Source organism: Acanthochromis polyacanthus, chromosome 8 (genome assembly GCF_021347895.1).
Source record: "Acanthochromis polyacanthus isolate Apoly-LR-REF ecotype Palm Island chromosome 8, KAUST_Apoly_ChrSc, whole genome shotgun sequence".
Classification (NCBI taxonomy): domain Eukaryota; kingdom Metazoa; phylum Chordata; class Actinopteri; family Pomacentridae; genus Acanthochromis; species Acanthochromis polyacanthus.
Window position 1 is genome coordinate 15,798,152 of NC_067120.1, and position 14,927 is coordinate 15,813,078.

General features: G+C 44.1%; 2 protein-coding genes across 3 annotated transcripts; both read left to right on the plus strand.

The window, feature by feature from the left end:
- The first annotated feature begins 2,108 nt into the window (after positions 1-2,108).
- On the plus strand, positions 2,109-5,503 carry LOC110950268 (shaker-related potassium channel tsha2-like). Its single transcript, XM_022192742.2, has 2 exons — positions 2,109-3,833; positions 5,018-5,503. Exon 1 carries the CDS (start codon positions 2,383-2,385, stop codon positions 3,817-3,819), a length of 1,437 nt encoding a protein of 478 aa, XP_022048434.1. The 5' UTR covers positions 2,109-2,382; the 3' UTR covers positions 3,820-3,833; positions 5,018-5,503.
- A 944-nt stretch (positions 5,504-6,447) lies between these two features.
- On the plus strand, positions 6,448-14,651 carry kcna1a (potassium voltage-gated channel, shaker-related subfamily, member 1a). Of its 2 annotated transcripts, none has more exons than XM_022192793.2 (2): positions 6,448-7,200; positions 7,834-14,651. In XM_022192793.2, the coding sequence occupies exon 2, from the start codon at positions 8,119-8,121 to the stop codon at positions 9,592-9,594; it is 1,476 nt and encodes a 491-aa protein (XP_022048485.1). In that variant the 5' UTR covers positions 6,448-7,200; positions 7,834-8,118; the 3' UTR covers positions 9,595-14,651. The 2 variants fall into 2 exon arrangements, with proteins under 2 accessions (XP_022048485.1, XP_022048486.1); XM_022192794.2 differs by having other exon boundaries at positions 7,837-14,651.
- Positions 14,652-14,927: the final 276 nt, after the last annotated feature.

Here is a 14,927-nt window from a genome sequence, read left to right on the forward strand (position 1 = left end):
ATAAGTGATTGTTTCCATGGAATTTGGAAAGACATGATCATAATGAGCATAAAAATGTATATTATTATTCCATCATCTGAACTCATGCAGTCATAATGGCTCATCTGCATCATGCTGTTGACAATCAATACAGTATATCTTTGTATTTACCACCATACTGACTGATTAAATTATGATAGTATAAATATCGGCCACGATCACAAATCCCCCCAAAAATGATTTTTTGAAGAATGAGGAGAGAGCAAATGTTCTCTTGCTGCGACTGAATTCACAGTATGTTATTACCACGGGGGTCTCCTGCATTCATAGGTCAGGCCATTAATAACGATGGGAGGTTCCTCACTGTCAGCATTCATGTACCCTGTCGGCTTCATGGCATGTGTCTCTCTCAGTGCATGCGCTCGCTGTTAAGTACGCGCGCACATCCATCCACATATCTCAATGTGTAGGTTTTCATGGAGTGCAACACCAAAACACAAACACACACATAGCAACAGAGTGCAGTGTGTTTTTACAGTGAGATAATAGCAACAATGTGCTAATGCTTAGTTTTTCTTCTAACAAAAATGAGAGACAGCTACCATTTATTAAAGCTAAAAGAAGTTGCTGTACGTTGTAGCTGGACAATGGATGTTAGATTCTCTCAGTCTTTTCTTTTGCTGACTGATATATGAGAGTCACGTGTCAATTCCTGAGCTTGTTTGTTATTGTTTGTTTCCCTGGATACAGTCAAGGCCTGACCCAGCTTGACCCAGACAGTCATTTGGTGAATGCTATATGCTAACGCATTAACAGCAGGCGGCACCGTGTCCTGAAACTGACATTTGACTCCTGAAATCCTACCCTTTGTTCAGGAATGGAAAAAGGTGAAAAATCACGCTCTTCTGGGAACTTGTGCTTGTTAACCTGACAATGAAAAGGATTTTTTTTAAAATGGCATGTTATGCCTGTGAAGGATTGCCCGCATCCACGTATTAATGCAAACTGTCCAGCTTGGTTTTAGTTACACTGATTAGCACCTCTGAGCTATTGTTGTGCTCTTGAATCTACAACTGCAGTGCGTGACATAACTGGTGCAGCTTCATGAAAGCAATGGAGGTGGAAAAAAGTGAGCTATTGTTAGCTCACAATGCTGCAGTGCACATGTAAACCCATTGTGTACACCTGGGACACACCTTTTAGACTGTTTATGATATATTTCTCAGTAGTGGAAGAATGAAAGTGTAAAAGACAATGAAGTCTTGGATGAAACACTTTCACGTTGGGGTTCTGCAGGACCTCGCAAGATCTGAAATTCCTGCAGCAGGTTTTTTTTTTTTTTTTTTTTTTTTACACCTCTGTACATCAGTAACCCCTGAGGCCAGGTCACTTGTCTTCTGGGGCTCCCTGTGTTCCAAGTTGTACAATTAAGCCCTTTAAGTGCAAGGAATGATGAATGTTATTTTGGCTGCAGCTTCCTGAAGCCGCTATCCTCTCCGTCTACTCAAGTGTCAGTCAAGCCAGCAGTTTCCACTGGCTGGGTCCAGAAGGGCCCCTGGTTATACGAGGCTCCGAGCTTCAAAGCATTCAGATTATTTCATCTTATTTATTTCGAGGCACATCTAATATGCAAGCGGCGGAGAAAAATAAAGTCACTGCGCTCAACAAGGCACATCTATTTGTCACGTTTGTCTGTACTCCTGGTTTCTAAAAGGGTGGGCTGTGACCCAAAGTAGCCACAGCCTGGGTCCTGGAGGTTCCCCCTTGTGACGAGAATAACCCCATGACATCATGGATAAAGGACCTACAGGGTGACACACTCCATTTCTGAGGGGACTGTGGGGCTGGAAATCAACTGCTACAAACGAGACAAGACTTGAGGACTTGGAAGAAGGATATTTTTAAGAAATAAAGTAAAAGTACCTGGCTATTCAGAGAGATATTGGTAAGGCTGCATGTTTACTTGGAAATCAGTGCACTGCTGCAGTGACGGGACTGAGTATGAGAGGGACAGCAGCAGCAAGTGTCATCTGGTCTTCCAACTTGGGGAGGGCTTTGGAGTTTAAAATGGTATGAATATGATAGCCTTCTCTAGCCAATGCTATAGCTTATGCAAGTGGAGATCTGTGTGCAGCGTTGAAAGTGGACAGTTCAGAGGCACTAATCTGACAAAAGGGCGGTGTAAAAAGGACAACAACGAGCAAAGATTTTGGATATCAGCAAACAGAACTGTTGAACTGTTGGGGAGCTAATAAAAAGGGGGGGGATGATTGCCTGAATCTCGGCGGCTGCATGAGAAAGAGAATTAGGAGGACGCACGGGCTAAAGGGAAAGCGGAAGGCACCAAGGAGGTGAGTTTTACCCTCAGGGGGTAAAAACAAAAAAACAAACAAACAAAAAAACATGACCGTGGTGTCCCAGGAGAACCACGAAGAGACTGTGGTCGTTACTCCTTTGTTGCAAGATGCTGTGGACTTGGAACCGGCGGACCAGGAGTGCAGCGAGAGGGTGGTCATCAACATCTCAGGTCTGCGCTTTGAGACGCAGCTAAAAACCCTCTCTCGCTTCCCGACCACGCTCCTGGGAGATCCGCGTAAAAGGATGCGTTTCTTTGACCCGCTGAGAAACGAATACTTCTTTGACAGGAACAGGCCGAGCTTTGACGCCATCCTCTACTATTACCAGTCAGGAGGCAGGCTCCGGAGGCCCGTGAGCGTACCTGTGGATATTTTTCTGGAAGAACTAAAGTTTTACGAACTTGAGGAGGAGGCCATAGAGCTTTTCCGAGACGACGAGGGCTTGGCGAGGGAGGAAGACCGCCCGCTGCCTACTAACGAGTTTCAGCGCCAGTTGTGGCTCCTGTTCGAGTATCCGGAGAGTTCAGGACCTGCGCGGATAATCGCCATTGTGTCCGTGATGGTTATTTTGATTTCCATTGTCATCTTCTGTTTGGAGACTTTACCAGAGTTCAGAGAAGTCCCAGCAGCGCCAGAGAATAACGTCAACGGCAGCGCTCACGGCAAAGCGCAGAGTCCGTTCACAGATCCCTTCTTCATGGTGGAGACGCTTTGCATCGTGTGGTTCTCCTTTGAGTTCACCATGAGGTTTCTGTCGTGTCCCAGCAAAGCAGCTTTCTTCAAGAACATCATGAACCTGATCGACGTGGTGGCCATAGCTCCGTATTTCATCACTCTGGGCCTGGATCTCGCAGAGCATCAGGGCAGCAGTCAGCAGGCTGCCTCTTTGGCCATCCTCAGGGTCATCCGTCTGGTGCGCGTTTTCAGGATTTTTAAGCTCTCCAGACACTCCAAAGGTCTGCAGATTCTCGGCCAGACCCTTCACGCCAGCCTCAGGGAGCTGGGATTGCTCATATTTTTCCTGATCATTGGAGTTGTTTTATTCTCCAGTTCAGTTTATTTTGCTGAAGCAGAAGATCCTGAGTCTGTATTTTCAAGTATACCCGATGCGTTTTGGTGGGCTGTGGTGACCATGACCACGGTTGGTTACGGAGACATGTATCCCACCACCATCGGGGGTAAATTCGTGGGATCTCTGTGCGCAATAGCCGGAGTGTTAACCATCGCTTTACCTGTCCCTGTGATAGTGTCCAATTTCAATTATTTCTACCACAGAGAGAACGAAGAGGAGGAAAACGTCCAGTACGTACACGTGACCTGCGGGCAGCAGCCGCAGCTCTCATTTGGTGAAAGTGACTCCACCGAAAGTAACCAGTCGATCACCAAAACTGAGTCCTATCAGGAAAGCGACGACTTGGAAACTCTGACGTGTTTAAACGTGGCTCGAGTGGAGACATACACAGGGAAGCTGACGGATGTGTAAAGATTTTATTTCTGGTGAGTTCTGCTCCAGGGGTCGAGGCCTCTGTTTGTGTGATGCTGCAGGTGTTTTACGCACAGGTTTTTTTTTAAAATGTGGGTCTTCGATTCAGAATTAAGAATGGCTCAGTGTAATTTAATTAGATAAGTGAATGATTTCCTCCCACTGCTGTAACTTCACACATTTTTACACACGGGGATAATGATAGAAAAAAAACAGTGAGTGTGGAGTGGACTTAATACCATCAGCAATAACTGAGCTATAACACTCTTCTATTTAGAACGAAAAACCGCAATAAACAAGTCAAAATTATTTGGAGATTTGTCTCCACAGTTAATACATACATTAAAAATACAGTTGTTTTTTCCTGTGTTTACGCACGAGAAATGGCACCACATGCCCTAAACTTTGGATAAGGACTCATCAATAACACACGAGGGAACATAATTTCCACATGAAGGCGCACAGTAAAACACCGACACAGACACATAAACTAATATTTCTATCACGTTAGAGCGTGGATTAATGTCGGCCATTTGTGTGTCTATGTGTGGGTGTTTGAGCACTGCAGTGGGACTACCTGGAGAACACTTAAACAGCACTTTAACCTCACTTTGGAAAACAATTTACAAACTGTATCGCCCTGGCCTGTTTGCATCTAATTGACTGGCAGATTTCTGTGACCTTTAGGACGGTCAAAAGTTTGTCATGAGCCAATATCCCAAAATTAAAATATAAATACCTCATGATCATATAAGAGGTTTTTATCATACTAAAATATTTTCCAACTCTTTAAAATCTTCCATTTACAGTAGTTTGACATTTAGAAAAAGAACATTTCTGTCTTTATTCTTGTGTGGAGGTTCTTCTTCCTGGTGAATCTGATCAGAAATGTCAGAACAAGTGAGCTCTGAGCGCCACTGTGTGGATAATAAACATCCCTGCAGACAGCCCTCCTGCTCAGGCTCCACAGTGTGCAAAATTAACACTTTAGCCTGAGTATCTTTGCACTGTTGCAGTTGGCCTTGACTGATTTAGGCATAAGCCCTCAGATATCATTCCCTTTGACTCGGCGTGTATCCGGATGCTTGTGATGGTTTTACTGAGCCCATCGGATGCCTGACTGCTTTCTCTCACCTCCTAATGTTAACTCAGTGGCTTTTTTTCCTCTCTCCCCACTTTCTTTTCTGCTTATTTGCAGGAAGGAGACGAGTCAGAGTCACAACAAGACACAAGTGTGGCATTTCTCCAAAAATACTGGATCATTTTCTCACGGACTATTCTTGCATTGCCAAGTGTTGAGAGACTTCACGGAGAAGGTTCAGTCTGCCGGAATGGACGTTGTGTGTATCATCCGTAGGAAAGAAAACAACATTCTTTTGTGTAGGCTTTCTAAATGACCACGCTTTCTTTGTATAAAAAGCCTTGTGTACATATTGCAGTTTTTTTTGTAACTCTTAATTTCCCCTTTCTCATGCAGCTTAGGACGCCAACCTGTCATCTCTGTTGTTCCAAACATTCAGATTGCATTGCAGCTCGCTGTAAACACCAGTAGGCCAGAGCATTGTAATGCAACGTCTGCATGACACGGATTCATGGTGAATTTTTAATGTAATAAAATATTTATTTTTCTAATTTAAACATGTATGTGAACTTAACTTGCTCCTTTTTTTATATAAATGAATTATGAATAAGAAAATACGTCACTGGTCATCTTTCATTATTTCTGCTCGGAGATCAGACTCAGAGAAAAGTAAGTGCTTTGTGTAAAATCCATCCACATTAATTACTTCATTGTAGCCCCCTCTGTTTTTTTTGGCGCTGAATGATGTGAAAAAGGCGCAGAAGCAGACAATGGGTTGTCCTGCCACAAAATTCAATTAACTTAATAAAATGCCACAGTGATTAATGGAGGGGTATTTATTTGGCTGGAGGAGCATTTTAATAAATTAGGCAGAAGTAGTCTGATTTTGTGTCGAATGCGTATTTTTGGAGAGTTGAACTGTTTTAAGTCGGCTCAGCTCCTCACTGTTTGAGGCCCTAATGAACCAACATACAGCTCAGCAAGAGACAGATAGGAAACATTACAGGATTATTTCCTCTGATACGTTACTGTTCTGACTTGTCCTTGTGTTTGTTTGGGTCATTTGTAGTTTTCTGACTCAGTCATCGGCGCTGTCCGTGGTGCTGAAAGCCTCTGCAGAGCCAAACTCCCTGCGTTTTTTTTTTCCCCCTCTCTCATATGTGTTTGGTTTGTGGGTCCAAGTGTAAGAATGACTTCACACTGAGAAGCTATTATGAACTTAGGAGCAGATTTTGGGTGTGAGAGCTGCACAGAATGGACGCAAGCTCTCCCGGTGTGATGTTTCACAGCTCTAAGGGCTGCAGACATGTCACAAGTGAAATGTAAAAAGAAAAAAACCCCACCACATTAAACGTGATGTGTCAGAGGCGCAGATAAAGACTCAGTACCTGGCACGTCCAACTGTGTAATCCTGAAATCATGAAGTGACAGAATGAAGAGGTGATGCTTTCATCTCTCACCAGTGGATGATAGGCTATTATTCTCAAGTTACAGACTCTCTCGGATGCTACACAGCGAGGCTTTGGAGGACTTGTCTTCTTTGCGGTCTGATTGCGCCAAAGCTGGCACACAAGCGCTCTTGTTTTTGTGGTGTATGGAGAACTTCTGGCGGCGTGCTTTAGTAGAGCCGGTCTGCATTGCGTCGAAACCCTCCAACTCCTCCTCCTCCTCCCGCTGCCCTCCCTCTCCTCTCCTCTCTTTTCCCTCGCCTCCCTTGCACTCGCATGTAAAATGCACAGGAAAACATGCTTGAGAGTGTTGAGAAAACACTCGGACCTCGCCGCTCCACCTGACAGCCTCCCAGCTCTCCGTTTTCATGTTTGTTTTTTCTCTCTCTTTATTATTGCGCTCTCCGCTTGAAGCGCATTCAGCCCGTCATCGTGTCTAGTGGCAAAAAAGCAGCAGATTTCTGCTGATGCAGTGATGTCTGGAAATGTCAAGGGCTCGCTTATTGCCCCTTAATGTATCTCCCCCCCGAACTGCAGCGCAAGATTTTCTCCTGCGGTATACTGTAAGCTCTTCGCACCACCGTGCCGCCGCGCAACCAACTACCGACGCTGCAGCTTTGCAGTCTTCTCTTCTCCCAGCTCAGGCTCTCCTCATCACACTCCTCTGATTCTCATTTTGTTTCTTTTCATTTTTCTCCCATTCTGCGTCCTGCTTGCTGACTGGATGGAGACGAGCACACTAGGCTGTGTCTTTTTTGTAGGTGCAATGTAAAGTTGCCACATGACACCCACCGGTGCCCTGCTGTTGGATGATTTTACTCGAGGATAAGACGCATTCAAGATCAACCCACGGTAAGCCTACTGATTTACACAATACATATCTGTTTGGTTATGTATTTTTAATCGACAGCTTCTACTGTTCTCATTTCGTGTGTGCACTATGCAAATTTCCCCCCGCACTGGGCCTGCAGGCTACATGCATGTAGAAACATCAGCTGGGATAAAAATCAAATGTTATGCGTCACATCATAATTCAGGCTGCTGAGAGTGGCGTAGGATAAATCACTGACACGCCGCTTTAACACGCCGCAGTCCTTTGATAAAGTACAGAAATAACAAGACACAACTCCGTCCGGGTATGATGTGGAGGAATTTCTAGATGATGTTGGCCAAAAAAATAAAAAAATAAAAAACGTGATGTACGAAAAGGATGATCACAAACTCCCTACAGAGACATTTCTAAGTGTTTATATGAGAGAAATAGCGCAGGAATTCCTCTCAGGCTCTGATAGTATTTACTACTGGATAACTGCACTAATTGCAGGCGGGGAAGAAGCAAATAAATAAATAAATAAACTGCAGAAAATGCTGAGCCGGCAGATATCTTGGCTGTTTGATCCCATTATTTCCTGCCTCCCTCCCCTCTCCCTCACCATCCCTCTCTCACCCTCTTCATCCCTCCCTCTCTCTTTCTCTGGGTGACAGAAGCAGCAGCAACAACAGCTGCAGATGTGCCGGAGAGCAGCAATGGTCAAGTCAGCGAGAACCGCAGTGGAGCCGCACTGAGGCAGAGCAGCCAAGCAGCGCCTCGTATCTGGGGACGTCTCCAACTATTTCAGGGGTGTGGGAAGCCGAGGAGTGGAAATTTTCGTCCCCCCTCCCTCCAGTCCTGAATGCCTGCTCAGTCAGACTAACCAACATCCCGACTCAAGTCCTCCTCCTCCTCCTCCTCCTCCTCTTTCTCCATCACCTCCTCCTCCTCCTCCCAAAATGACTGTGGTAGCAGGAGACAACATGGACGAGACCTCGGCCGTCCCGGGCCACCCTCAGGACACCTACCCCCCAGACCACAACGACCACGAGTGCTGCGAGAGGGTGGTCATCAACATCGCAGGTCTGCGCTTCGAGACGCAGCTCAAAACTCTCTCCCAGTTCCCGGAGACGTTGCTGGGCAACCCCAAGAAGCGGATGCGCTACTTCGACCCGCTCAGAAACGAGTACTTCTTCGACAGGAACCGGCCCAGCTTCGATGCCATCCTGTATTACTACCAGTCCGGGGGGCGCCTCAGAAGACCCGTCAACGTCCCTTTGGATATGTTCTCAGAAGAGATTAAGTTCTACGAGCTGGGAGTGGAGGCCATGGAGAAGTTCCGAGAGGATGAGGGCTTCATCAGGGAGGAGGAGCGGCCTCTGCCTGAGAAGGAGTTCCAGCGGCAGATCTGGCTTCTCTTCGAGCATCCAGAGAGCTCAGGCACCGCCAGAGGGATCGCCATCGTGTCTGTGATGGTGATCCTCATTTCCATAGTCATCTTTTGTTTAGAGACTTTGCCCCAGCTGAAAGAGGACCCGATGGGTCGAATGGTCAGAGTGGGGAACACCACCATTTATTACAAGCCAAATATCCTCACTGACCCATTCTTTGTCATTGAGACTCTCTGCATCATCTGGTTCTCCTTTGAGTTGATAGTGCGCTTTCTGGCATGTCCGAGCAAACCGGCCTTCTTCAAGAACATGATGAACATGATCGACATCGTGGCCATCATCCCTTATTTCATCACACTGGGCACCGAGCTGGCTGAAGACCCGGAGAGCGAGGGGGTGGGAGAGCAGGCAACATCTCTGGCCATCCTCAGGGTAATCCGTCTGGTCAGGGTGTTCAGGATCTTCAAGCTGTCACGACACTCCAAAGGACTGCAGATTTTGGGGCAGACCCTCAAAGCCAGCATGCGAGAGCTGGGATTGCTGATCTTCTTTCTGTTCATTGGGGTCATCCTGTTCTCCAGCGCTGTCTACTTTGCCGAGGCAGAGGAGCAAGGATCCTACTTTGGCAGCATCCCAGATGCGTTTTGGTGGGCCGTTGTGTCCATGACAACTGTGGGCTATGGGGACATGGTGCCGGTCACTATAGGGGGCAAGATTGTAGGATCTCTGTGCGCAATCGCTGGAGTGTTGACAATTGCGCTGCCGGTGCCTGTCATTGTGTCCAACTTCAACTACTTCTACCACCGGGAGACCGAGGGAGAAGAGCAGGCCCAGCTGCTGAACGTCAGCAACCCCAACATCCCCTCTGAAACCAACTCCAGCCGCCGTAGTTCATCTACTGTCAGCAAGTCAGAGTACATGGAGATTGATGGAGACATAAACAATAGCATCGACAATTTTAGGGAGGCAAACCTCAGAACTGGCAATTGCACTATAGCCAACCAAAACTGTGTAAATAAAAGCAAGCTGCTTACAGATGTTTAGACACTAGTTAGGAACTTTAGGATCTCTACAGGACAGTCACATGTGGAGTAGACCATCAGTTAGGAATGCTTCATTTACCTCCCCAAAGCGCTCTATGGCATTAGGCCTACAACTACGCTCAGCTATACAGAAAGGAAACAGAAAAACAAAGCTGTTAGAGTATATGACAGGTAGATAGAATAATTAATTCTTCTGATCCTACCAATATATAGTAATATCAAAAAGAAAACATTCTTTATTACACGTATACGCGGCTCCCTCGAGGACGCAGAGCACAGCCTGTCTGATCAGACGACGGCGTGACCATTCAAATCTTATGCATGGAGTACAGATTACATTTCAGCAAGTTGCACAATGCACCAGAAACGACTGCAGACATGCAAGCATCTGCAGCCGAGTGGTAAGCGCCAAGAAGTTAGGAGACCCTCCCCGTCCTCCCTTCTCCTCCCTCCTCTCTCTCCCCCACAAAGGATCTACTACTCAGCAAAGCACCTTATAGGAGGAAGACTGATCTGTCTTGCTTGGATTTAAACAGATGGTGATGTACTTGCTTCACGGACATCTGCAATGCTGCTGTTTTCTCAGCATTTGCTGTAATTGTGTTATCACCAAGTGATTCAATGCCATGCCCTTTAGATGCAACACAGCACAATGATAAAGTGAGCTTCACACGAGCATGATTAGAGACTTTCCATTTTGATATCGGCATGCATGAGACATATCTCACCTACTGGAAAGGATGTTCTTTTGGATATCTGCCTCCATTCCCCCCCTCTCATCTGTTTTCATACTGAGTGCACTGGATGAGTTTTTAATTTGAAGTGCTCAAATTAAAATCATTTAGAAGTATAGAAATTGAATGTTAAATCTTAAGGGAACAGTACATAAATGAGATCATAGCATGAAAAAAGTAACCTGCATTATGGTCTATCGACTAAGGTACTTTTGTATCCTGGTATATTTAATGCATGATGTGAGTATTCAGCTTGTTGCAATTCAGGCACTCTGCAGTGCTCTATTGTCAGGGAAACTAAGGAAGTCAAATTCTGGATGTTTCTGAATTGTGATCAAATATATCCAAACCCACCTTGAGGATGCAGAGTTTCTAATTTAAAAGTAGACAAAGAAACTGAATATTATCAAAAATGCATATAATCATAATAAGCACCAATTACAGTATTAGTCAATAGTGCAGTGCATGGACCTTCTTTGAACAAGAAAAGTTAACATATTTTTAGTCATGCTTCCATCTCCACCTCTAATTTCAGTGCATATTCATTTGGAATCCACCGAAACGGATCAATACCAAATTTCACGTCATATTTCGGAGGATTATTCTGACATTAGTTGCTAGTGCCTTTATCCCTTTCACCAACAGGACCAGTGAAAGTGCCTCTGTGTACAGTGGTATTTGTGTGGTTGAGCAGAGCTGCTTTACCTTCTGTCTTGGTGTTGATACACAGTTGGTCATGATGTTAAAGATGCCAGATGAGCACGTTTGAAACAGCAGGTGACTATTGGTCAAAAAAGAAAAACAAAACAAAAAAAAAGATGATCCATGCTGTCATGCACAACCCAGTTTTCACGCTGTCACACACGTAATTAAGCCCTTAAGCAGCAATGTATTGTACTCTGCATGTTTACCATTCCGATTCAAAAAGGGAATATCCATCGAGACTTCAGTTATGCCTGTTGTTTTTCTTTGTGCACCATGCATCCTTTCAGGGTCTCTACCTCAGTGAGGTCATTGCAAACTTGCTGCAGAGCCGCAAGCTTCAATGCAGGGCTTCCTATACCATAATGCAAAATGGAACCTTAAGTGTAAACTGCAGTCATGCAATATTGAATGTGAGAGTCCCAAAGCATAGCCTTTACATAAGCACTTAGGACAAATAGTGTACCACAATCCCGCTCCTTTTTTCACTTAAAGCTACGCACAATCAGGGCGTTCATTTTGTAGAGTTTGTGGAGACTGTTTGACTCTCCCGACGGGATGAGGTGATGTGTTAGTTTCTTTGAAACAGTGCCACGTTGTGTCACAGGACAACACCTGAATGTGTTTAAACACATCTGTGTCGAATACAGCGAAAAAATAAGATTAACTAGTTTTTAAATCTGTCATACTGCAGTTCTTGGGCATTGCAATGCACAGCAGAGTGCAGTCCATCTTTTTTTGCACAATCATGTTATTCTGTTGCTTGAGCTACTTTTATTTTTTTACTACTGACTTCCTTTTTCTGTTTCCCTGTGCTTGCTCATACGTAGTTTCTCTGCATATTGTTCCAAACAGGCGAACTGCAGATAGATTTGGACACACTTGAAAATCTCCAGCTACTGTACATCAGTCTACACTCAGTATTGAGATGAATTCATCCAAATGATAGTAAGATTTTGTACTGTACGCTCTGTTTTTTTTTTTAGCACTCTCCTGACAAGGTCCTGTAAAAAAAAAAAAAAAAAAAAAAAAGCTCCACTGCAGTGCTACTTGAATGTCATAGTTGTTTCTGTTGGTGCATTGGCTATTCTCTGTGGTGCTAGTACAGGACTACCATTGTTGTCTTGTTACCATAACATGTTATCTGAAGCTGAAGCAAGCCTGCGTTAATCGTTTTGGAGAAGATGATCTTCCATTCAGTGATTTTTCTTGCGTTTTTGGTGGCTGGTTGGTTAGTTAGTTTAGGGCACTGTTTGTCATTTTATTTGGAACTGATCTTTGTACTGTACTAATGAAGAGCGTCTGCCTCAGGCAAGATAAATATGTTAGATGTCAGGAGTTCAAAATAAAATATCATTCAACTTGTCTAGGCTTTCTCGAACAGAAGGGCACGAGTAATACCCACAACCATATATTATATTACGATATATAGAATGACAGAGAAATTAAAATAGTCTCCTAAATGCAGCTATCAGGAAATTGTTTGCTTTGCTCACAAGTTTCTCGTAACACTGATTCTTGACAGTATTGATGTGTGCATGAAATAGTCCGACGTGAGGTGAAGAAAACACAAATGATGCCCCTCACATTGGCAGCGCTGTCGCTACTCTTGCTGTGAGGCCATGTATGGATGGTGCTACGCATTCAGTTACCCAACAAAAACATGCATTCTTAAGAGCAATAGAAAAACAGATAACCTGTTTCTTAGATGCTTTTTGTAAAAAAAAAACAAAAAAAAAAACAGGAAAACAAATCTATTTTGAATGTCAGAGAAACTGCGATCACTTGACAGATACTCACAACAGGGCTGTTTAAAACTCCTTTGTTCTGGGACTTTTATAGGTCAGCGGGGTCAAATGTGGAGGTGGACATTTTATTGAGAGAAACCAGTGAAAACCCCAAATATAGGCTTTGTAGTAGTTCCCATTTAGCACCCAGGTCGGAATGGAGTTGTTTTATTGTCACGAGCAAAAGGGGTTCAGTCAGACCTACTACACAGTCCAAAAGCAAAAGCCCACAATGCACTTAGAGAGGATCTGTCTTCAGTTCACTGGACTGATCAGCTGTTAGAGAGCAAGTCAGAGAAGGTGCCTAAAAGGTTTTACATATTCATTTGTTTTAGCTCACTGTCAGATGTTACGCTTCTGCAAACAAACATGAGTAACAAGATCTAAAAAAAAAAAAAGAAAAAAAAGAAAAACCATGACATTAATCTAATTAAGAAAAAAAAACAAAATGTCATGAGAACAAAACGCTATTTAGCTAGAATAAGATAGAGAAAATTAACCACTATATACTAGAATTATGGAAAACAAGTTTAATGTGTGTTCTGATTTTCCTTTGTTTCTGTTTTGTTGGTTTTTTGGTGGCGCTGTACCATGACTGATTGAGGAAGAACATGCCTTATACTGGAATATCGAAACAATATGTTCCTCCAGCAAGCCATGATAATGAAACTACTGTATTATGATCACTTGCTATACACTAGATGATATGGACAAGAAGTGTACTATTATAAAAAAAAATAATAACACCACATGGTTTGTTTGTTTTTTTTGGTTTGAAGAAAAAAAAATAGAGGATTCATTCAAATGCCATGTTCATGTTTTTTTTTTTCTCCCCCCAACTCTCTGCTGCTGAACCTTCTGCTATAATGTATCTCTACAGAAACCTACTGATCACAAAAAACTGCATGGTCGATGGAAGACTGCATGAGCTTTGCCTTTCAAACTGTGGATCAACTATAATACAGTTGCATCATTTTAAAAAGAAACCCTTGCTTTCATCTGCACCTAGGCTTCCTGTAAGGCCCTGTTCAGAAGTTGTCGTGAAACGTGTCCTCTGCTGGATTTCTAAAAAGCACCTTAGCGCTGACCTCATCACTGAGACGGCACCGGGGTATCCGAGCCGTACCCCTCCGTCTGGGCGTGATGTTCAGGTTGTGCTTGCTAGGCTCTGAATGTGAGCAAGGACATCAAGGGCTAGTTTCTTAGACTTTATCTCTGTTCTAAGACTGAAACGCTCTTTCAAGTGACATTTTGCCCATTCCTATCTCAGTCTAGACTCTAGTGATACTGTGTTGTGGGAAACATGTCCATCATGTCTAAACAGGGCCTGTGTCGCACACCCTCCTCTGTACTTCACCGGTTTCAAGGCGTTCTTGTTTATTAAAAGTGTGGATATTGGACTGCCTGCTGAGGAGGCACTGAACGGGACCGAATGTTGGGATGCTGTGTACCTCACTCGCCAAAGGTGACAATACATGAGAAGCACTTGCTTGTATTAGAAGTGTGATGGCTATGAGTTTGTCCTCTCTGTCAAGAATGCACATTTAATTGCTGGTAGGGAAGCTGGGCCTTTTCGGAGCAAAAGCGCTAACGGACTGTTGAACTCTCCTGCTCTTCTTTTCATCCACACGCAAGCCAAACTTTGATTGTGTTATCTAATCCAGCCGTCATTGTCATGTTGTGTTTACCGAGGATTATGCTACAATGTGTTCAGTTTGTCAGATGATGACAAAGGCATGGTCTGTGATCTATGCAAGGGTTATTTGTTTTTTTTCTTTTTTCTTATATCACTTATGATTTCATCTTACATTAACTTCAATAAATTTTTAAGGATCTGCTGGTGTACACTCATTTCGGCTCGGGGTTGGGGGATGTATTTCTGCACACAAATGACTCCATCTTGCAAGTTGTCGCAGTCCTTTCCGTGCACAGATACGCTGCAGTGTTACAGAATCCGAGGTCTCCATCTAGATGTGTCTTACCTCTGTACTACAGTACCCTCTCACTGAAGCCATTAGCAGTGATTCATGGGGCTAAGGTAATGGTTCCACGCTAATCCTCCCTCCCCAGGGGGGCACCGCTTACCTCTGTCATTCCCTGAAAGTTGTTAC